At 38.5% G+C, this 24,436-nt stretch overlaps 1 protein-coding gene across 11 annotated transcripts in view; it reads left to right on the top strand.

Moving 5' to 3' along the window:
• The window catches only part of Zmynd11 (zinc finger MYND-type containing 11), an 87,267-nt gene that overhangs the window by 42,390 nt on the left and 20,441 nt on the right, over positions 1–24,436 (top strand). For 8 of the 11 annotated variants that reach the window (XM_057787118.1, XM_057787119.1, XM_057787120.1 and 5 more), the window contains exons 3-4: positions 9,426–9,585; positions 19,586–19,747. In XM_057787118.1, the coding sequence (XP_057643101.1) occupies positions 9,426–9,585; positions 19,586–19,747 (322 nt within the window). The remainder of the gene's footprint in view (positions 1–9,425; positions 9,586–19,585; positions 19,748–24,436) is intronic. The other 3 variants (XM_057787121.1, XM_057787125.1, XM_057787124.1) reach the window with 1 other exon arrangement.

The following is a 24,436-nucleotide window of genomic DNA, read 5'->3' as shown; positions in this document are numbered from 1 at the left end:
GACGTGTAGATGGTCTTGTTCTGGGTATTATTTCCTTCAGGAGTTACATGTTCTCTGGACATGTTTTTAGCTTTTAGTGCTGTCATCTGTTCAAGTTTTTACCAGCATGGCTTCAAACTCACAGGAACCCACATGCTTCTACCTTCCAAGTGCTAGAACTGCAGGTGTGTCCACAGTACCAAGTGCTAGAACTACAGGTGTGTCCACAGTACCAAGTGCTAGAACTACAGGTGTGTCCACGGTACCAAGTGCTAGAACTACAGGTGTGTCCACGGTACCAAGTGCTAGAACTACAGGTGTGTCCACGGCACCAAGTGTTAGAACTACAGGTGTGTCCACGGTACCAAGTGCTAGAACTGCAGGTGTGTCCACGGTACCAAGTGCTAGAACTGCAGGTGTGTCCACGGTACCAAGTGCTAGAACTACAGGTGTGTCCACGGTACCAAGTGCTAGAACTACAGTGTACCACGGTACCAAGTGCTAGAACTACAGGTGTGTCCACGGTACCAAGTGCTAGAACTACAGTGTACCACGGTACCAAGTTGCCTCATTTAGATTTTTATTAGTGTAATTGGATCCAATCTTTACCCTGACATTTTGTGCTTTTGAATTTTTATTTAAGAATTTCTTTTTTTCACTAAGAATGATGACTCAAGGCTGTAAATGCCATACTCAAGAGACTGAGGCAGAAGGATTGCCTTGAGTTTGAGGTCAGCCTAGACCACAAACAAAACAAAAGCAACAACAAAAAGCCAAGTTAGTAAGCAAATAAATAAATAACTTCATTTTTCTGTTTTAAGACGTGTTTATTTTTATCATGAGTATATGCATGGATTTGTGCAGAAGTGCAGATGTCTGCAGAGGACATCAGATCCCTTGAAACTGGAGTTGTTAGCCACCTAGCGTGACTACTGGGATTTGAACAAGGTTCTCTGGAAGATTATTACATGCTCCTAACCAATAAGTCATTTTTCCAGCCCACTATTCTTTTTCTTAAGCCATCTACAAGAATATTCTCTGCACTTTGTTTTATACCCTAACAGCTGTATGTCTTACAGCTCTGTCTTTAGTCCCTGTGTTTTCTGTGGCCATGTAGGATCTATCTGGTTTTATTTTGCTGTATAGCAAGTCTCTCTTCTTTAGGATCTAGACACAACTGTAAAAAACTCTCGTAAAAAGAACTGTAAAACCCCACGACCTGTGGCCACCCATATTGTGGAATGGTTTATTAGCAGTCAGCCTTGTCTACTGCTGTGCCATCTTTATAGGGGCTCTCGTCTTGGCCTAATCCTGTACCCAGAGCTAACGACTAATGCACAGTACACTCAACGGTCTTCAGTGACATTTGCTAAACACTGACGGTGTACTTTTTACTCCGTGATCTGTCTTTAGCAACTGAAAACCCTAGATCTTTAGTGAACCATACACATTCTCCTACTTGCCCTGCTGTTACCTAGTTTGGTTTTATTGAGAAAGTAATTTCTTACCTTCTGAAAATCAGCACCCTTTGCATGTAGTATCTTAGTAAGAGACCAGGGAATTTTCATGGCTAGACAGCATTCTCAGTCCTCCTCACCATGACAAAACAACTGGTGCCTTGCTTTCCATGTTGCCGATCTCTTGGCTTGTTCTAGGTTGAACTTACTGGAGTAGCTTTAGTATGAAGATGCAAATTGAAGATGATCTTTGGTCTCAAGCCTCAAAGTGGTACTCAACAGGTTTGCATTTCAGACTTGAAGCATCTGATGCTCAGCTGGTAAACTTTATGCAGAGATGCCCCAGACCTAAATCACTTGTAGCTATCAGTATTTCTGATAAAGAATGTTTAAATTGTATGTTCTTTTTTATGGTTAGCTTTTTATGGTTAGTGTGGTTTGAGATCAGTTTGCTAAAGATATTGGTAGTTCATTTTTACCAATCTTTACTGGTAGGTTGGAAGATATCTACATTTAGCATATGATAGTGAAGACAGAAGTATTTCCTGAAAGGAAAGAACAATGGTAAAAGATGTCACTTACATAGTATAATAGTTCTGCGCCCCACTGACTCTTTACCTGAAGCCCAGGAACACATACAACCTGGCCCAGGGATGCTTACCTTTCAGTTGAGAACTCCTTCATGATTTACCTTGGGAATGGGAGTGGGGAAGGGACACAGGATAGGGGAAATGCAAGTAAAAGTTATGATATATAAAAATGAATTGTGACCATAGTCTTGATAAATGTCAATAAAGTTAAAGCAGTACTAGTTAAAAAATAAAACTAACACAACATAGAAAAGAAATATAGACTAGAGCAACTGAAACACCAACCAAATCTAGGAGTAACAGCAGAGCTGTGCAGAGAAGTCACGTGTTCATGCAGCAGGTTGTTATACTGAGCAGTCTGATTAATCCATCCAGTGTAACAGAGTATTCTGAGGAAAGGAAGCAGATTACAGAGAATGTGTGTACTGTGATTTCATTCCAGAAGCATTCAAAACCAGGAACATTGAACATGCTCGTAAGGAATGTGTGAAGAGGAGACAGGCTTTGGTATAGTCCAGGGCTAGAATGCGTGTCTAGCATGTACCAGACTCTCTCTCTCTCTCTCTCTCTCTCTCTCTCTCTCTCTCTCTCTCTCTCTCTCTCTCTCTCTCTCTCTGTGTGTGTGTGTGTGTCCATGCTCACACGCACTCATGTGCATACAGTTAAAACAGAACTTTAAAAAGAAGTAAATGGGAAGTAAGAGTGTGTTTGGGTGCTAAGTGAGAAGCAGGGCAGTCAGAGTGGGCAAGTTCGTGTCTCTGTCCCTCCTGTCCCTTGTCCTGTCTGTTCCAGCCAGGCATGCTCAGGAACAGTGTACCCACTGCACTCTGATATAAGGATCCAGATCATTTAGTATTACTCATCATTTATAGTTAGTTCTCTCTCCACTGAAGACTTTTCTGGGCCAAATTGCAGATTGAAGACAATGTCTCAGTTGCACGGGAATTATGTTTTTTTTAACGCTTTACTTTTGAACATTCCTGCCTCTTGTGTAAAGTACACTCCACTAAGAATTGCAAATGGAATTGTAGTAAATGAGATCAAGAGGAATTTATAGATATTTTAAATGGAAGGCCTAAATATTTTGCTTCTTTCTTTCATCAGTAGCCTGGATAAGGTATATGAATTTTCTGTGACTACTTTTTATAAATGAGATTAAAATTAAAATTGTCAAACTATATGTGATTTTAAAAAAATTGTATTTTAACTTAAAAATGAAAAATTATACTTCTTTTGTGTATGTGCATGAAAGCATTGTGCATCCACATTCCATGTGAAGGCCAGGTAAAAGTCAGGGGACAACTCGGGGGAGTAGATTCCAGGCCTCCTTGAGAACCTGACACCTGTGCCGGCTGGGCATGGGGAGGCACTGAGCTGAGGTCTGGGCCCAGATTCTCCAGCATACACTTGGAATAAGTGTTGCATGGCCACCAGAATGGTGGTGTTCTCAGGCCTTAGAACCTGTAACCAGTGTGGTGCGAGGGCATGAAGCCATGAGTTAGAGCTGTGCTGGGCACAAAGCCTGGCTGTACTTTCCTAGCAGCCGTTTCCCCGGGAGAAGCCACTGCTCTCAGCTCAGCTCTCAGAACTTCATCTTGGTATGGTGCAGTCTGAGATCGAGTCATCGCTGGCTTCAAAGGGAAATGATAAGTCTCAGAAATGGTTCATACAATCGCTCACGTTTCTAAAAGTGATAAGTGCTTTCTGTTAGAATTAACTGTATGTGTTTCTCTTTCCTGTGGGGGTGGAGGGTCTTCGACATGCAGAACTGGCTCAGGGGAGATGAAACTCTTAAGAATTTTGCAGCATGTCTGAGTGCATCACAAAAGTTGCAAAGCAGGATCCTGAGGCTGCAGACAGTGGGAGGAGGAGGACAGGAGTGGAGGTGAACAGGAAAGATGAGGAAAGGCACTGAAAGTGTCCAAAGAAATTCTAAGTAGTTAGACATTTTTGCACTGGCGACCTTTATACTGAGTCACACTGCAGTAGAAGATGAGAAGGTCTCTGGTACTGTCCCTCAAAGGAACTCTAAAGGCCCAAGTGCTTTACGAGTCTGCTCCAGTGTGACAGCACCTCCCTGTGTGGCACCTGGCCTCGCAGCTTCTGAAGGCAGGTTAACTCCAGGTGAACATCTCAAGCTGACAGTACTCGGGCTGTGACATCACTCCTCTGCATAGGAACGGTGCTGTTCTGGCCCAGTTCTCATCATTTCCTTTACTTTTTGAGAGACGTGGGAATCAGTCCTTGAGTTAGGTTTTACAGAAGTGTGTCAAGGAATAATAAGATGCAACAATGTTCTTCTTAACGACCTGGGATGAGAAAAGGGAAATCCTTCGGGAAATGTACTCTGACATCAGACAGCCACTTTGCCAGTAGCCGTCTTCAAGTATCTTGTGGAATAGTGGCTAGTTTAACAATTCCCTGAGAAAACAAAAATGTCACAAGGCAGTGGTGGCACATGCTTTTAATTTCAAAACTTGGGATGCAGAGGCAGGCAGATTTCTGTGAGTTTGAGGCCAGCCTGGTCTACAGAGTGAGTTCCAGGATAGCTAGGACTGTAGAAACCCTGTCTCAAAAACTAAAATAAAACACAAACAAACAAACAAAATCCCACAAAAATAAGGCATTATTGCTACCTACGATGTATATTCTACAGACTCCTAACCGAAACAGCCCAGGCAGATTGATTTAGTGAAGACAGAGCTGACTAGGAGAGCCATTGCTCAGTACTGAGCCTACACACTAGCCAAAGCTTACAGAGTGTGTAAAGTCAAGCCCACTTCTAATGTCAGTGCCATACTGCCTGATTTCCAGCATGCTGACACAAGTGGAGAATTCCATGCTACCCATGAGCTGCGTCTGTTGAACACAGGCACACTAACCGCAAATAGTAGTGCACACATTACCTTCAGATCACATATGTGTGACGGAAAAGTTTCCTGTTCAAGCTGGGTTCCATCCCCAAGGACTCTCGTGTATGTGCAAATATTTCACAGTCTGAAAAAATTACAAATCTGAACTATTTCTTATCCTAAGCATTTTGTAAAGGGAGGTCAGCATGTGTGTGCTAGGATTCTTAGGACTGTGTAGGACACGCCAGAGCTTTAGAATGTGCATTTTAACATAGGTTATTGTGGTCCCCCCCATGTGGAAACGACTTCTTTTGTGTAAATCTCTCTATTGGTAGTGTCACTTGTAGCTTTTTTCCATGCTTAGAAGGTATTCTCACACCAGTTATAAGAAAGTCTCCCGTGTTTCCCTTCGAATGCTTGTGGGTTTGTTTTTGACATTTAAACTTGGTTTGTTTAGGGTTTGCTTATGGGCACAACTGGACACAGGACCTTGTTCCCCAGCCCCATCCTAGCAGTCAGGTATCCCGGGGCCGTGCAGTGACAGCTGACCTTTCTGCTAGTGATCTGAGTGCTCCATTGCATAGCCTGCATCCCTGATGCCATCTTTGGTATTCATGGGTGTCAAAATTGTCCTGATTCAGTCTTCTCTGTTTCTGGTGGTCCCTGATGATGTACCTGAGTGGTACATTCAGCTACTCTTTAACTCTCACTGTCTGGGACTTGGGTTTAGATTAGTGGTAGAGTATGGGCTTGGTGTGCACAAAGTACTTAGTCTCTCTTTAATACCTGATCCAATTAACTAATGAAAAACGATCACCTGATTTTGGTATATAAATCCTTCTATTTTAATATCTCCGTTGGTTTTCCAAAAGAATTTATGAAAGTGTTTAAAAATAGTTTGTCAGCTGAATTTTTAGGTTTCTAATTATGTGATTTGCAAATATGTTGTTGGATTTTTGTGTCCTTTCCGCTGTATTGCTTACTGGCTTTCAGTGTTTTGGAGAGGAGCAGCCACAGGAGATATCTTAGAATAGCCTGGTCACATTACAGAAGTACCTACTCATTTCTGCGTACTTATGGGGCTGGGCATTGAACTTCATGAAGTACCTTTCAACCTGGATTACATTTTTAAATTGTGCATCTGTATCTATGTCTGTATGTAGGTATGTGTACAAGAGCACAGGTGCCCATGCAGGCCAGAAAAGCCTTGGATCCCCTGGACATAGCTGCAGGTGGTTGTGAGCCACCATGTGGGGGCTCTGAGCTGAGCTCTAAACCATTGTGCCCTTGCCAGCCCCCTGAATTACATTTTTAATGACTTGTTTTGCTTTTAGTCTATTAATAGATTTTATGTTTATAGTTCTCAATATTAAATTTTCACTGAACATTTAGTAATGTTTTTGCTTTTGATATTTGAATCATATACATGTATTAACATTCACAAACAGATTTTAATATTAGACTGTATATGTAAATATCTTTTGTTAAAATTGTGCATGAGCTTTCCTTTGGTATACTAGCTTTCATTCTTACTGATGTTTTGTAAAGTTTTTTTTAATCATTATATGTTTTGTACCCTTCTCTACCTTTATATTATGGGATAGAAGAGAATGTGGTTATCCTCTGAAGTATAGCAAATTCAACTTCTGACCATGTCCCCATTGACTTTTTTTATAGGGAAGCTTTCTGCCAATCTTTTATTTATATCTTAGGAAACTGGAATTGTTAATTGACCAAATAACCAAATTGTGATCACTTATATATTTTTTTTTAGAAAACTACAGCATCTATATTTTGTGAAGACATGAAAATAGTAGCAGTTTGGGACTATGGTGGTTTCCCTTGTGTGTGTCTATGTCCTCTAGTGAGGTTTGATTTGCATGGCTCTTTGCTGTGCGTTCAATTAGCCAGTGATGAGTCTGTGTTTTCTTCAAGAAAAAACTTCTAAGTTAATACTATCAGGCGGTTTTTCTGACTTAATGGCCTTAGTCTTGTCTTTCTTGGATCTTTGTGATGTTCCAGGTTCATCGTCTGTTTCAATTGCATGACCAACAAAGTCTGTATCACTTTTGGAAACCTACCTAGGCTGTCTTTGTGACCACTTCATGGTCAGTCCTGTGTACCCATTGCTGGTATTTAGTTTAGGTTCCAGACCTAAATCCATGTTTTGTTTCCCATAGATATTTTCCATGTGTGAACTCAGAGAAGTGAATGAATGTCTCTAGCACTCCATTTACTTCTTACAGGTTTTATATTATAGCTGTCTTAGTCTTGATAGTTTCTTGTGTCTTTTTTTTCAGTGCAGGTGCTCTGAGTTCCAAATCCTGTAAACTGAGACCCCATCCTGCCATGTTTGTTTTTAAATTGTTTTTTAATTGTCATTTAATGTTATTCTGTATGAATATTCTGCATTTAGTTTGTGTTGTTGTTGTTGATGTTTTGAGACAGGGTTTCTCTGTGTTCTGGCTGTCCTGGAACTCGCTCTGTAGACCAGACTGGCCTCAAACTTATTGACATCCACCTGCCTCTGCCTCCCAAGTGCTGGGATTAAAGGCATGTGCACCACCACCGCCCAGCAATTAATTTTTAAAGTATCTTTATTCTTCAAGAATTTCATATATTGTATTTTGATCCTATTCGCCCATCCTCCATCTCTGTTCATTTTCAGTCTTTCTGCAATGCTATTTTTTACCTTGTCACATTTGATGTGCTTTCCATTTTTATTGATTCTTTTGTTTCTATGTTTCATTATATATGGTGTTTTGTGTGATAATTAAGAAACTTATTTATAAATTAAATAATGTCTAAGGTAGCTTTTAAAAGCTTTTATTGAGAATGTGGATAAATCAGTGTGCTTGGACTTCATCTTCTTCCTGACACATTTGCTGATTACAGCATCTTCATTGTCGGAGTTAGTGTTCCGTCTGTTCTCTAATCATAGTCTCCATGTCTCTTTCTGTCTTAGTCCTTCAGTTAATTATATGAGAGAAAAAGGAAATCTGTAAAAGTGAGCTGTCTCCTAAACAGAAAGTCATCATCTTCCCCATGGTGAAAACGCAGGGCTCGCTATAACCCCTTTCACTGGGCCCTTCTGGGCTTTCTCCAGAAAAAGGACAGAAATTCATCTTTTGACTCAAAAAGGTCCTTAAATGCTGGGTTTTCTTTTTGGATTTTTTTGTTTGTTTTTCATTTTCAAAATCATGATAAAAATTTATGTCCTGTTTTATTTCCTCTTATTTTATTTTACTTAATTATTAAGATATATTATTGTCTTTTCTTAGACGGGATATTCATGGGAAGAAGTCTGATTTTTTTTTTTTTGTCATTGTTTTGAGGCAGAGTCTCACTCTGTAGCCTAGTCTAGCCTCAAACTTGCTATGGAGGCTTGTAGTCCACCCTGCCCTTGAGCTCAAACTCCTGATGCCTCCTGAGTGCTGGGATTACAGCTTCTGTTCTTATCTAGATTGGCAAAGGGCTCTTTGAAAGCCACTAGTTTATAGGGAAACAAAATGTTGGTGTTTTCCATTTTTTTCTTTTTTTAATGAATAAAATCAGAATATGTAGCATTTTGTTTGAAATATAACCAATAATAAATGATGTACAGATGGACATATACAAATAGTGAAATATTGGTGTAAGTAGCTGGTTAACATAGGAATTACTATTATTGTCTTCAGGGACAGTTTGTAATGTTTCACTTATTGTTTTATTTTTAAAACACCATAAATATGTAAATCAGTTAGCACTAGTGTGTACATTTCCTCTGATGATGACATGTGTCCATGTTCTCTGTCTAGCATAATCTCACATAATCTCACACACTTACTAGCACCATTTCCTGAGCTTTGAGTTCAAGTACTTTTTAAAAGTATTCTGAAGTCCTCGATAGAGGATTATGAGAGTCTGTCTTTGGAGTCTGCAGAAGAAAGGAAGAGGTGTGCCCGGTGATCTGTGTCTGTTAGCTGGGACTACTTTGCACCACTGTCTTTCTTAAACTAGCACCATATGCTCCTCAGTGAGTTTGTCTGAAAGGACCCGTGTGTCGTTAGGCTGCCCCATCTTGGGTGATGCTGGTTTGATCTTTTCCTTTAGTTTCTTTACTTTATAATTGTGTTTGATATAAAAAAAAGTTTTGTCTTAAAAATATTTAAAATGTGACCTAATTCAGAAAATTGCTAATCGCTAAAAACAAACTGTTAAAATGTTGCAGTCTAAAAAGATCCTGTCACAGATACTTCGGGGCGATGTGCCTTAGATCTAATGACTTGTGTTTCTAACGATCTATGAAGAGCTTGGAAATAAAACCTTTGCCTAATTTATCATGTTCTATGAAAAAAATAGCATCATAGAGTTGAGAGCTTAAACACTTGTTTCCTCCCCCCTTCTTTCCCTCCTTCCGTCCCTCCCCCTCCCCTCCTCCCCATTCTTCTCAACTTCTCTTCCTTTGTTCCTTCCGTAAATATAAGTCATGATAATAGATTCGTGTTTACTCCTTTCTAGTTGGCATTACTGAGAAATTTCTAACTTTGTGTTTCCTCTGTGTTCAGGTATATGTCCCGAGTCCACGGTATGCATCCCAAAGAGACCACCCGTCAGCTGAGCTTAGCTGTGAAGGATGGTCTTATTGTCGAAACTCTAACAGTGGGCTGCAAAGGCTCAAAGGCTGGTATTGAGCAAGAAGGCTATTGGTTACCAGGAGATGAGATTGTAAGTCTATTTTACTTGATAAATTCAGAAATTTGGACTTTTGGTTTTCTTTGGATATTAATATAATGTATAGAAATTCATTGTCAGAAATTTAACAGGTTTTAACATTTTTATTAACATAAGGCTTTATATTGATAGCTTCCTTGTGATTCCTTAGGAGAAAACTAACTTTTATAAAAATCTTGCCATTCTGTTATCTTGCATCTGAAAAATAAAACTAAATGTGCATATAAGTCATGGCACTTCTGGTGCTTTCTTCGGCTAATATTAATTTAAAAAAATGTTTCAGTGCAGGACAGTGTTTATACTGCCTAGACAGATGGAAAGGGACACATTGCCTATTTAGGAAAGCTCACTTGAATGGCATCAACTCCTGAGCCAGGCTTACAGTAGAGTTTTCATGCACATACAAAGATCCCAGATGCTAGTGTGACTGGTCATGTGACAACCTGCAGGCTGCGGGTGGGCCCTGAGCATAAGTCAATCAGAAGGGATAGAAAGTTACTTCTTCCTGTACCTCTGTTTAGCACCTGCTCTGACTTCCCTTAGGGGAGATGCTTTACACGACTGTATCCTTTCAGGACACGGTTTGATGCAGAGAGGCACATAGAGAAGGATTTTCTTCTTACATCAAGACTGATTTTATTTGTGGTATTTCTGTCTCACCATTATATTTTTTTTGTTATTTTAACCAACCAATTGGAAATGCCTTCCTTATTTTAATAAATATCTTTTAAGATAATAGGTTTCAAATGTATGTTTTGGGGGATTTAGTGATTTAATTTTCTAAAATCTAAAATTTTGAAAATCTCATAAAATCTTAAAAACTGGTTCATTGTGGGAAATTTTCCTGAAAGCTTTTCCTTTGTTTCATTTTTTTTCTGGTGACATAACAGACAAGCCACGGCACCACTGCCAAGTGTCTCTATAGTCCTAAATGTAGGGAGTTGTTCAGCTCTAACCGCTTTGTCAGTCTTTTTTTTTTTTATGTCAGAGCCTCAAAAACATGAGGAAAATCATTGCTTGTATCAGTGTAATTTAGTTTGTACCCTGGAAATATTTCTGAAGAGCTGTGACTGCTGCTCTCAAGTCCCTGTAGCAGCTGGAACTTGGTTGTTGCAGTAGCCAAGATGGGAGTGAGCCAGGATAGAGCACAGGTAGGAATTGAGAGCCCAGTGTGACTCAGGACAGTCCAGACAAGATGGGATAGCCTGCCCCAAGCACTTGGACACTTGGAGATTCAGAAGACTTGCAGAGAATTGTGAGGTGGGAGTGTAATGGTAACTGAGGACTTGTGGGTCATGTGTACATAATTCTTAGAGTCAAGGGATATACTTTGTTCTTCCTCAGACTGAAATCTCTTTAATTCATCAAGCAGTTAGTTAGCTTACTATGTATTATGTTTTATATTTCTTTTTATTTTACATGTTTCTTTGCACATGTTTATAGTCTTTCCTTTCCCTTTTTACTAAATGACATCTTAAAGTATATTAAACAGCAATTATACAGGTTTAATGCTAATTAGTTCTTATTCACAATAGTTTTATACCAAATAAGTATATGTAATATAACTGAGTATATCAAACTTAGGCTTAGGTTATAAAATTTATAACTGTAAAGACTCAAGGGTAAAGTAGTATATGGAATGTCATAATGTCCTTGCTTACATGTCTGGAATTGTCTAAACTTCATTGATTCAGCCCTCTGCTGTAATGTGGGCATATTAATATTTATTTCATTCAATCAAAGATTGTCTGTTCTATTACTACTGAAGAGACACCATAACCAAGACAATTCTTATAAAAGAAACTAATTTGGGGCTTCTTTATAGTTTCAAAGTGTTAATCCTTTATTATTAGGGCAGGGAGCATGGTGACAGGCAGACAGACAAGGGGCTCAGAGCTTACATCCTGACCTACAGGTAGGCAGGCAGACAGAGACACTGGGACTGGTGGAGGCTTTTGAAACCTCAAAGCCCACCCCACTGACAAACCTAGAACAAGACCACACTTTCCTATCTTTCCTGAACAGTTTACTGACTGGGAACCAAGCATGCAAATATATGGGCCTATGTTAGCCTTTCTCATTCAAACCACCACAAGGATTAAATGAGAATATGTCCATGAAGCATACACAAATATACTTAAAGCAAGTATAAATAAACCAGAAAATAAGTATGCTTAGTAATGATCTCTTGTGCAGAAAGGCAATAGAGTTAATAATAATGTATTTCAAAACAGCTAAAAGAATGGACTTTAAATGGATAAGTTAATTAGCCTTGTTTGGTGAGTGGATATATATATCTACTCTACCTTATACTATATATCTTCACTCTACCTTATAAAGTTCTAGTTATTACTTATAGATTAAGACTTTAAAATGATTAAAATAAGTGTCTGAGGACAGTATAGTAAAAGCAATAGTTTTTTTGTTGTTGGTTTTTGGGGGTTTGTGGTTTGTTTTCTCTCTCTCTCTCTCTCTCTCTCTCTCTCTCTCTCTCTCTCTCTCTCTCTCTCTCTCTCTCTCTCTCTCTCTCTCTCTCTCTCTCTTTCTTTTTCCAGACAGGGTTTATCTGTAGCTTTGGAGCCTGTCCTAGAACTAGCTCTTGTAGACCAGGCTGGTCTTGAACTCACAGAGATCCGCCTGCCTCTACCTTCCAAGTTGGGATTAATGGTGTGCGCCACCACCGCCTGGCAAAAGCATCAGTTTTTAACTAGCCATATAAGTAGTCTTTAATTTAGACTATTTACTTTGTTACCAGTATTCTCCAATATAAATTCTGTGAAGAGCTTGCCCTTGAAAAAGTCGATCTTGTTGAAGGTGTAAAATAATGAAGTTGACTGATCAAATGAGTATCTCACCACTTGACTTGCAGTGAATGTCCTCGTGCCCTTATGACACCACAAGCTCATGTGATTAACCATGTCACCTGTGGCACAGCCCTTTAGAGATTCTGCACTGTCCAGGCTTTGTGTATTTTTATTAACTCTGTCATCTGCAGGAGGCAGGTCTAAGCTGTGAACTGACAAGCTAGTGAATGCCCTCCACACAGAAGCACCTTGTATGTTATTTACAGGTTCTTTCATGAATAAAAAGAGTATACCTCAAGAATATTTGATGGAAGGGCCACCTTTTCTAATTTGCATGAAGTTGTGGGTCAGGGCTCTGCACACCAGTGTTTGAGACTTTCTAGTTTCACCGCTTTGTGATTTCAAATGCTTTGGTGCCCTCCAAACTTGAGTTTTAGAGTGTAGTACATTTGTTGAACCCTTTTTTCAGAGTTAGGGTAGGCTTTAGAAAGAGGCTTCTGTTATAAAGAAATAGATGACAGTGTTCTTCCTACTCCCCTGAAGAGAGGAGCTGAGCTGTCGGAAGTGGGGAAACAGGATTAATTCTTGAGTCACTTTATGTAGCAGAGGTTGAACAATGCTTCTCTTCACTCCCATCAGTGTGTGGAGAAATAGAAGCCAATGATACAGTTTTCCTTTCTCCCACAGAGCAATGGGAAAAGGAGCTTAAAAGTCAGTTTGTTGATATTACATTGTTAATACACTTCTACTACCTTTCTTTTCTAATATTTAATTTAGAACTTGAGACAATCAAAATACATGCATCCCTGGACCATTATTTTTATTAAGTACAACAATCGTGTCCTAAAAGCTCACTGGCCTGTATGAGACTATTGTCTGTCTTTGAAGAGGCCTCTGTATTACTAAAATCCCTCCTTCTAGCCAAGAAATAGTCTCAGACATTTTCCAGTAATGATCTCATACACAATTTGCAGCCCCCTGTATAAGTGCCAATTCTGTTGGAGAAACTATAGTAAAATTGTCAGTGTCTAAGCATCCTCATGGTGATTCTCATATGTGTATATAAGTTTATGGAACAGAACAGCAACATTCATAAGACCACTCCTGTTTCTAAATGACCTGTTTACACAGTAGTCAATAAATAAGTATACACAACAAACTGTTTTCTAAATGACACACACACAGTATTTGAAAAATGCGGGAATTTTTGTGGTCATCTGAAAATTCGTAGACTGGTAATAAGTAGCATTAACTGACAAGGTCCAAATAGTTCCCATAAGCATGGTTTCCAGAGCTTCTGGAGTTCTGTTAGAAGACATGGAGCACCATCTTGTTATCTGAACAGTTAATACTTTGTTATGTTGATGCCTTTTCCTTTTGAGTTGTTAAAAGTAGCAGAGTGTTTTTTGGCACTCTATGCAAGACCAGCTCAGTATTGCAAAATAATTATTGAATGCATACATACACGTGCACGAACACACATGCTTGAATATATACTTGCCATACATGCATGCATACACGCTCACGTTCATAAACTGTTTCATCATCCGCTTACTCTTAAGTACACATGATGGGAGGCCATATTTTTAATCCATATTTCTAGTATCTCATCCTCTTTGTTCTTAAATATTGAGAACAATATTTCTTGGGCAGAGTTTTACCACTTCCTAGAGGACTGAAGTTTAGGATTTACTAGTTATCTTTGTGATCAATATAAATTAATGTCTTACAAATTAGCCTTTTGGTTTATAAAGTGCCCATCAAGGATAGGAAGGAAGGTGTTTCAAAAATACTTATTGTAACATAGGAAGCAGGTAACCTTGAGTTTTGGATCATTTGCAGATAAAATATAAACAATATATATCTTGAAACAAGGCTATTATTATGAACTGTTGGTGATTGACAGTTCCCAGGACAAGGCTGCACTTTTATTTGTAAGTGATTTTTATCTGCTAATAAAGAATTTGGTTGCTAGTGTTGGCTTAAAAAAAATCTTTCAGAAAAAAATGATATTATTTGTAAAACTACTTTCTCCTTTTATAGACCTGCTGAATTTGGATTCGGGACCTCATTTCTTTCACAGTTCATGTCAGTATAGGAGTAGGGTTTCTGCTGAGAACCCCAGATTTCAGTTTTGTGTAGAATCCTTCTGTTTTTTTGTTTTGCTGCGGGTGAGTCCTGACTAATTACAGACGTGACTAGACTCTTCACTCCATGCATTTTGAAGTGAACGATTCCTGATATCAGGACTTGAGGCTACTCTTGGACCTGAGAGCATCATTCTCAATAAAAAGGGGCATTCTACATTTTTCTCTCTGTATTTTTCACTTCTCATTGTTTTAGGCTTTTTTATATTTTATTTTAAAAAAGCCCAAGTAATAGAAATACGTATTTTGTGAGTTTCTAAAGATATGAGCATATTATGTTCGCAGTGAATGAGCTGAAATACCAAACCCAAGTGGGGCGAGCTCGACACCTTGAGGGACTGCTGTCATCTGTTGTTTCCAAATCAAGTGCCAGCTTGTAGGAAGTATTGGTTTATATTTACCGTGAAATCTAACTAGGCTCACACCTCTTAGGGAAAACATTGGATTAGCATTGATGGCCTTTTTCCTCACAGACCTTACTGCCTGAAGCCACAGCAAGAGGGGCTTCCTTGCTTCATTCTTGAGGAAACAAGAGGCTGCTTCTGAATACAAGCTAACCTGGACATTCCAGCACATTGCATACATGTAGCATATGAATTTAAGAATTAGTTTTTAAAAGCAATTTAGATTTTTACCCTTTTTGTTATAGTTATATTTGTCATTAGTTCATTCATTATTTATTTTTGTTTTTGTTTTTTTTTTTGCAACAGAGTTTCATTGTAGCCTTGGCTGTTCTAGAATTCACTCTGTAGACCAGGCTGGCCTCGAACTTACAGAGATCCACCTGTCTCTGCTTCCTTAGTGCTGGGTTAAAGGTGTGCACAATCACTGCCTGACTAGTTCGTTGTTTTAAATACCTTAAACACAAATTTCAATGTACCTTTGATGCTGTTGCTGTTTAAAAATTGAAATGTTTTATCTTTATGTCATTTATGTATGTGTATTATATGTATGTATATGTGTGTATATATACATACATTTGAATATTCATTCTCAACCTTGGTTACAAAAAGAAGTAAACAACCCTTTGTTTACTAACTAGTAAATGAGTGCTGATGATTCAGTTACACTAGAGTCCTCTGATTTTTAAACTGACTTACTGAGAAGTGGCTCTGTCAAGAGCCTCTATTTGCTCAGTATTTTGGGGGTTCTGTTCTTCTCATCATGTAGTGGTGTATTGTGTGCATGAGTTCCTGCTGTTTGGCTCTTTCTCCTTCTCTGAATTCTGTTCCACTAGGCAATATTGTAATTTATTTTCAATATTTAAAGTCACTAAAATTTGTAAGCATTATATCCTCCCATGTAAATGATTAACTGAATTTGTTAACAAAATTAAATTAAACCTAGAATGGTAGAAAACTCACTTTACAGAGCATCTGCATTAAAGCACACTATCATACACATGCTTAGCAGTGTAATGTATAAAACATAGGGAGTTAAAACTCCCTTTTGATTATTAAAGAACCTTGATCAGAATTTGGAATATATTTCCCAACAGTTCTTCAGACGTCTCCCTTGGTACATGGCCAAACATCTTTCTGAACTTCCTTTTTATCCTCTCATTGGAGCTAATTATATTTCCTGTTCTACATTGCTCAGAGAAATGTGAAAATCAGATATGATAATGAATTCTAAAGTACTAGGAGAGAAATGCACTCATTATTCATTTGTGTCTTAGTTCTGTTTTGTGCAATACATAGATAATAACACCAGCTAACATCTCCTGAGTGCTTAGGCTGTGCAGACCTCCTCTGTGCACTAAGTACCTATGAACTCATTCGGTTCTTACTAAGACACAGGAAACTATTCATTTTACAGATAGAAAATGACATGGAGAAAAGCTAAGCATTCTGCCCAAGATCATAGAGACACGGGTGTCAGGCCAGGCTTTGTGCCAGTCTGACTCCAGCGTGTCAGCCCAACAGTGTATCCGCCTGCTGCTAGATGGGAGGTTTCGCACCTAGGCTCTGAGGGCGGCCTGTATAAACTTCATGCTGTGGTGAGCTGAGTTTACCACTCTCACTTTCATTATTCTGATTTTTCAAAACATTCAGTGTAATCCTGTTTCAGAGCAATCAGATATACATTTGTGGTATTGTATAGATACGTGTGGCACAGACTTTATTTGCTGAAAGATATTTTCCTGACAAGAGTGTACATCTCATGACACAGGAATTCCCTAAGAGATTTCTCATTGTCTATCCATAACCTTCTACAGTCAGTGACAATCCTTTTCATTAATGATGAGCTCATCAATAGCCTTTTCTCTTAGCATCATTCGCCAAGTACTATGAGTTATACTTCTAGTAATGAACCATGTGCGAAATCCCTTTAGCCCTCTGTATTACCTGATATGAGCAAAATTATGGTAGAAAAACCAAGATTATCTTGTTTTTATCTTGAAAGGCCTACAGTATGCAGCCTTTTTACAGGACAGCAGCCCCAGACAAGGTGAACTAATTTTGGACTGTTATTTTTTCTTAATATTTTTTTTTGGTAATAGTTTTATATTGTTTAGGTTAGCTAAGTTAACTCTTGCTAGACTTGTGTGTGAAAACTGTACGACCTTTGCACTGCTTCAGTTTTGAACTTTGTGTCAGTCAGTAGTCTTGCCCTTTAAAGGCTTTCTTGTCCTAAAGTGGGATTTCACACTTTTGGCTGCTAACTAGACTGTATCGAGAGCAGCTGATGACTTCTCGTGGCATCCAGTGCAAATGTAAACTTGGCTTATTGGCATATGTGACAGGTGTGTGTCAGCCTCACTATTTAAGTGATGTCAGCTTGGCCATGGTCCATGACTTGTTTACACCTCTGAAAAATTGTAATAGATTTTGAATCAGTGACTTTTGCATGTTTCCTGTGTTATGAATAGCTCTTGTCATGATTAAAATAACAAGAAGCATTGTCTTCTTTACCCCTTATGATGATGGAGTCAGTGATATACATAAGGAAAACAGACCCAAGCCAGTAATGAAGGCACACACCTGTGATTCTAGCACTTGAGAGGCTAGGCCTGGGCTACATAGTGAGTTCCTGGCCTGCTAGTAAGATATCTTAAAACAAAAAACAAATAGTTCAAAAAAATTAATAATATCTAGTAAATTAATTTTAAGAGTTTCTGTACTTTGCTTAATTTAAGTTCTGGTTAACATTCCTACAATTATTTCTTAAAGTGCAGAGTTAAGTACCCCAACAAGGACAGACTCATTCCACTGTCTGTTTCATAAGTAGGTAAAAGTGTGTATTGGAAAGAGGAAGGCGATGGAGTGGAAAAGCTGGAACTGTGTTCTTCCTGCCCTTTTAACCATCCCAGCAACCACTATTTGACCCATCATTGAAGAAGAATTAAAATAAAAAATTAAATCACGAAGGATGGCAGTTTCTATTAGCCAATATATATAAATCATTAATGTCCTTTAAAGTATTTCCAAACAGCCATGAGAATAAAATATTTTGTTTTAAGCTTAGAAAAAGTTCTTTAATTAAAAATAGACTAGAATTCTGAAGCTTATTTATATTAAAATTTTTGAGTTAGAAAATGAAATAGCTAATATATAATGTATTATGAACTATCAGAAATGAGATTTACTTTAATTTTAATTCAGCTAAGTTCACATATATGTCTTTGGTGTATCTCAGTCAAACTTGGTAGTGTAGATGTTTTTCTGAGTTTTATGTAAAATGAGTACTTCCTGATTGCAGTCCACATGATTGCTCCATCAGATGAGTGTGCAGGGAAATGCACAGCTGCAGTGAGGGCCTGAAAATGCTCCTACTTTACATTACTGTTCGATCAGTGAAGACCATCAATTTCTTAATGAAACATAAACCCAGAAAGTTTAGATTTCTACAGAATTGACTACTCTGCCTTCGCCATGGCTCAGGATGTGCGTTGGAGGATGTAATGTTGTGAATAATAGTGACTACGCTCTTAGTGAGTGGATGGTGGCATTGAAATGTGGTTGATGTGGTCAGTTCTTATTGAGTGCTAGTTTAAGCCCCATTTGCTGGGATAATATTAGCATCTGAGAAAATGGGGAAGCCACTCAACTTTGGAAAGAGTGCGGACATACATAAAAACAATTAATAGCTGAACCCAAATGTGGGATGTCAGGATCACCACCGGAAGTAGTCTTGGTGTTGTTACAGTTTTCCTTTTGTTCATTGGGCTTCCACATCTCCAAAACAAGTTGAGTTAACCTTTACTCTGAAGTATATTTTAGAAAAAGTGAAGGGTAACATTTATAAAGAATGAATTCTAAGCTAAAAGCAAATGAGTCTTCCTGTCTGTACTTCACCCGCCTGCCTTGACTGTAGAGAGACCTCACTAATGAGACCTGTTGAAGAATGCCTGTGCAACTCTGTGTTCTTTGATTGCTAGGACTAGCCACATCAAGAACGGAGCCTGCTTCCTTTTGTTTCATATGGTAATCAGCCTCTTTCAGATAGTGTGACTAAACCTTTAGTTTTACATTTTCAATTTATTTTTCTAAATTTAACAGACCCTGCATATTTGGCGACCTGTCGGGACATGGGCATTTTGATTAGTTGTTATTTTCAGTTAAGCATCAGATACTGTGGATGAGAGACAAGCACAGTGGGCTACACCACGCGAGACTGTGCACCCCGTCCCCGCAGTGTGTCAGCACCCCCTTTGTAATCTGTAAAATCAGGACAGAACACAGGTTTGTCTGCTTGAAATATTAAGCTGCTGTTGGTGTGGGGCACTCAGCTTACAAAAGACACTGTTCCTTAAATTGTAGTTTTAAATGAAAGATAATACTAGACCTGGGATTGGCTTTGGGCATAATTCACTTTGGAGGTGTTTGCTATCAGATCACCTTAAGGTATCTCTGACTACATAGGAGAGAATCCAAGATTTAAAGAAGTAAATTTCTAGGTATTTTCTCTCTTGTTTTAACATTAAATGTCTTAAATTGTTTATAATGCCTAACTTGTGATGGACTTTTAGTTTCAATTTTGTTGTTAGTTATTGAAGATATTGACAAAATGTCATACGAAATTATTTTGTATTTTTTGTAGGACTGGGAAACAGAAACTCATGACTGGTATTGTTTTGAATGCCATTTGCCTGGAGAGGTGTTGATATGTGACCTGTGTTTTCGTGTGTATCATTCCAAGTGTTTGTCTGATGAGTTCAGGCTTAGAGACAGCAGTAGTCACTGGCAGTGCCCAGTTTGCAGGGTGAGTACCTATGAGCTTTCATGTGCTGGTTAGAGGGTTGAAATTTTTGAATATAGTGTCACCAAGATACCCCAGGTGGTCTTGCAAGGTGAATGATCCATCCTGGAGGGTGGGGGTTACATGCTGGAATGACCGTGGCAAATGAGCAACACTCATAAATACACACACAGAGCACACCCATCTTTCAGGCTTCACATTTTAGAGAATTTAAATCACATGGAAATATCTTCTCTTCACATATTTTATACCTATTTCTAGATTATGTAACTGCTTTAAAGGACAGCTTTTCAAAACATGAACTGCTTGCCACACTGAGGTCCATTTAATAATGACTTTGTAATTCGTGGCAGAGTTGATGCTGCTGAGAACACACATGGGCAGAAGGCACAGTGTTGGGAGTGTTCTTGACGAGCTTCCCGTGTTTAGCCATGGAAGTTGCTTTTGTTTCTGTCATCATGACTTAGTTTATTTTTTGCTTTTATTTTATGTGGAAGGTGGAAGGATGGGGCATTTGCACATTAAGAATTCTAATTCCCTAAAGTCAAATACATTGTGCGGTTGGTAAAATACATATTTGCAAAATAATTTTCAGTCATTTTTCTCACTGAAGAATATGCATGCTGTGAGGTTGTAGTGCGTCTGTATATGAGTGATGTGTGCTGACAAAATACTACATTTTCCAGGGCACTGAAGGCAATGGTATGAATTTCTGTGGTTGTAAGCACTATGGTTTTATAATTTGTGTTACTCAGGAACTTAGCTGGAACCATCATCATATGTCCCACTTACCCATGAATACAGATTTTGAGTATGTCTTAAATAATACTTTAGTAATTTAAATGTTTAATTTCTCAAAATTTCATTTTACTATTTTCTCCCCTTCAACATCAGTCAAAGATTTCATCTGGGCATGATCAGCAAATGTCCAGGCCCATCCTAATCTTTCATAGTAATGGAGTTATTGGTTACCTTAGCCCACTTGGTGCAGCATTTCCTTAGTAACTGAGATCTTGATTACCTGAACCCATTTCGCCTAGTTTCCTTACTAAATGAGGCCTTGCCTTGAATTACTTGAGCCCACATCAGTTAGGTGTTGCTTTGTGACTGAAGGCTTGAATTAAATGAGCCTGCTCTACCTAGTCCTCCCTTGGGAACCGAGGTCTTGATTACCTGAGCCTACTTAGCTTAAGAAGTAGACAGAAGACAATTAGGATAGCATTAGAAACCTGTTTCATGGTGAACTATTGGGAAATATGAGACACTATCAAAAAATCTGACTATATCAGTGTTAAAGCTGAGGTTGTAGATTTCTTCTATCTTCAACAGCACATGCTGTCCACACGGGTCAGTGCAGGCATGGCCTCAGGCCACTACTCTGAGCAGGGGCTGGTGCCACTTGTGTTCTGTTTTCATGGAGCTGGATTATGCCTCTTAAAAGCAAATCTATCTCTTATATTCTAGAAAATAAAAACTTGCTCTCTCCAGGGGAAGAGCTGGGCCTGGTGGCACAGGCCTCAAATCCCAGCTACTCGGAACTACTTGAGCTATGGAGTAAGCTCAGGGCCAAACTAGGAGAATCAGACGGGCCCTATCTGCAAAAACAAGCAAGCAAAAAATGAAGATAATTTTTATATCTATTTCAGCAACAGATTACTGAGCAGATTTCCAAGCATGTGTGAGCACCCAGATTCAGTCCTTTGTACCCAGTCTCTAGAAGAGGGAAATTGAAAGCTCCCAATAGTAAACACAAGGAAGTGGAGACAGCTTCACACCTTCAAGGTTTTATAGTTAATGTGCAGTTCCTAGGTTCATAGTAAGGAATTTAAGTAAAAGCACTGGGAGTTTTGAGGCAGGGTGTTCGCAGTGAGGGTTTTGTATTATTTATATTTATTTGTATTATTTGCATATGTATATATAGAAAAGCACTCCTACTTTGAAGAAAATAGTCTGTATGAAGTTCTCTGTTTCTTGTCCACAGTTGCTCTGCTGAGTTCTAATTAGTTTTTTTTGTTCGTTTTTTGTTTTATTTTTCAATATTTCATTGTCAGTTGACTCAAATGCATGGCCACTTCATCCCATCTTTTTCTTTTTCTTTTCCTCGTTCAGTTTGGATGTGTTTATGATACAAGGTACTTATGGAAATGATACTGTAAGTTACACAAAAACCTAAATTATGTATATATAGTATAGTCTGTGAACTAGTCTTCAGCAAGACTCAGAAAGCCCGTGTTTGGGACTGAATGTGAGGAATTTTACCTTCATCTCTGAAGCTGCCCAAGAAATCATTTGTAAGTTAGGTCTGTTCTATTGTTTCAATAGTTATGGTCAGAAAAAAGATAATTGCTACTGATTCTTTTTCTAGTATGAAAAGAAATAATAACCTTAAAGTTGTAATGGAATTTTAAATGTGTATCAGGTAGAATTTTTGGTTAATTTAGGTTTTAAAACAAAACAAATTATAATAAAATCCTTCTTTAACAAATGAGTGTTTATACTGAAATATTCCTGGACTAAAAGAGTTTGGGGTTCAGAGACTAAAACTCTAGAACTATGGTTCCAATTAGAATCAACTTTTCCAGTCTCTCTTTCCTCCATGGAATGTTAGATAATTACATAGGATAATTGTTACACAAACAAAGAATCTTGTAGAGAAGAACCTTATCTCCAGTCAGGCCAAAACAGCACACAGAAGCCAATCATTACTACAAAAATAAAGTGTAAAGCACACATGTCCTAATAAGTGGTCGCTCTCCAAAGACTCTCTTCGCTTTGAGACACTGCGAGACCAGGCTGTCTCCCCAGCTGTGCTCTCACGCCCGCCACACTGACCTCAGGTCTGGAGGCTGAGAAGACAATGTGCACCTTCTCAGTTAGAGCAGTTTTCCCAGCACTCGGGAGGCAGAGGCAGGCGAATCTCTGTGAGTTCAAGTCCAGCCTGGTCTACAAGAGCTAGTTCCAGGACAGGCTCCAAAACCTCAGAGAAACCCTGTCTCGAAAAACCAAAAATAAAAAAAAAAAAAAAAAAAAAGAATTTTACATTGCCAAGAATGGTCCTTTAGATGTCTGCTTTCTACACTTTGCAGAAACAGCCAGTTGTTTTTTAAAGAGTAGCTCATGAGTGTCTGATGAGTGTCTGTCTAATTAGATTTTACTCGGAGAAAATATCCTCACTGTCTAGTTTTATGCTCTTGTTCCTGTGAGTTGATTAATTTAGAAGGTATTTTAAAATCATTTTAAAAAACTTTGTTTTAAAGTATCCAAGTAAAATAAGAAAAGCAAATTCACAGAATTCCTTTTCTGTATGTAAGTATTCTTCAGACTTCTTATGTTGTGCGTATGTGTTTGTGTGTGTAAATTGTGTGCACTATTGATACAGTCATCTTGTTTCCAATCAGCTGTGTCCTAGACATCCTATTTGTACATCTTACAGTAGAGAAAAGCCACACGTCCCTCACCTGACCGCTTCTTATGAATGTGTGTTCGTGCGCTGCCCATCTTCCTTCCTACACTGACATTCCCAGCACTGTGTCTGAAATCGTGCCCAGTTTCAGCCTCTGAACACTGCACTCACTCTTTCTTCATGAAGCTGCTTTACATTTCATTTTCATAAAATGATCATAAATTTACCAAGCAAAACTTTAAAAAAATCCTTTTTTTGATAACTCTATTGAAGATTTTACTTACATAAAGGAAGTACCTTTAAAACACAATATAGTTCATGGTACTTTCCATAAAGCCTTTGTGTGTGTGTGTGTTGTGTGTATACATGATCCTGTCTGCTCACTTTTGGTAGGATGAGTTCACTGACTGCAATTCTTAAATCTGACAGTTATGAACATTTATATTATTTGCTAAAACAACAACTTACCCTTCAAAGAGTGTATGAGTGTACCCATTTACATCACAAAGAGTGTATGAGTGTACCCATTTACATCACAAAGAGTGTATGAGTGAACCCATTTACATCACAAAGAGCGTATGAGTGAACCCATTTACATCACAAAGAGTGTATGAGTGAACCCATTTACATCACAAAGAGTGTATGAGTGTACCCATTTACATCACAAAGAGTGTATGAGTGAACCCATTTACATCACAAAGAGCGTATGAGTGAACCCATTTACATCACAAAGAGCGTATGAGTGAACCCATTTACATCACAAAGAGTGTATGAGTGAACCCATTTACATCACAGCCCGTGGCCACAGTTCTCACTGCCCATTTGGTTTTTGTCAGATGTCTTGTTGTCACTTTATTTTTATATATAGTTTCCAAATTACAAAGTCAGTTTCCTCTTTGGTATCATAGTCCCCCCCCCCTCCCTCTCCCTCTCCCTCTCCCTGTGTCTGTCTGTGTCTGTCTGTGCACTGCATTCTTGTTAGTCTCTAAGCTTTGGGGGTAAGACTCACAGGACTGTTATAGTAATACCTGTGAAATTGTTCTTGGACTAAGAGATCTGGGAATCATTAGACTAAAATCAGCAACTATGGTTACAATCAGTCAGCTTTCCAATCTACCTTTTCCTCTTAAAGTCTGGGAAAAGATTTAGGATAGTTAGATATACTAATAAGGAACTTTTGAACATTGTTTAATATATTGGCAAGATGGTTTGTCATTAAAAACTCCACAACTGCCTGCTAGGGTAGCACCACATTGCCTTTTGGCATAGTGTTCCCTGTCATTCTGCCA

Source organism: Chionomys nivalis, chromosome 13 (genome assembly GCF_950005125.1).
Source record: "Chionomys nivalis chromosome 13, mChiNiv1.1, whole genome shotgun sequence".
Classification (NCBI taxonomy): domain Eukaryota; kingdom Metazoa; phylum Chordata; class Mammalia; order Rodentia; family Cricetidae; genus Chionomys; species Chionomys nivalis.
This window is presented reverse-complemented; position numbering and strand designations above follow the sequence as displayed.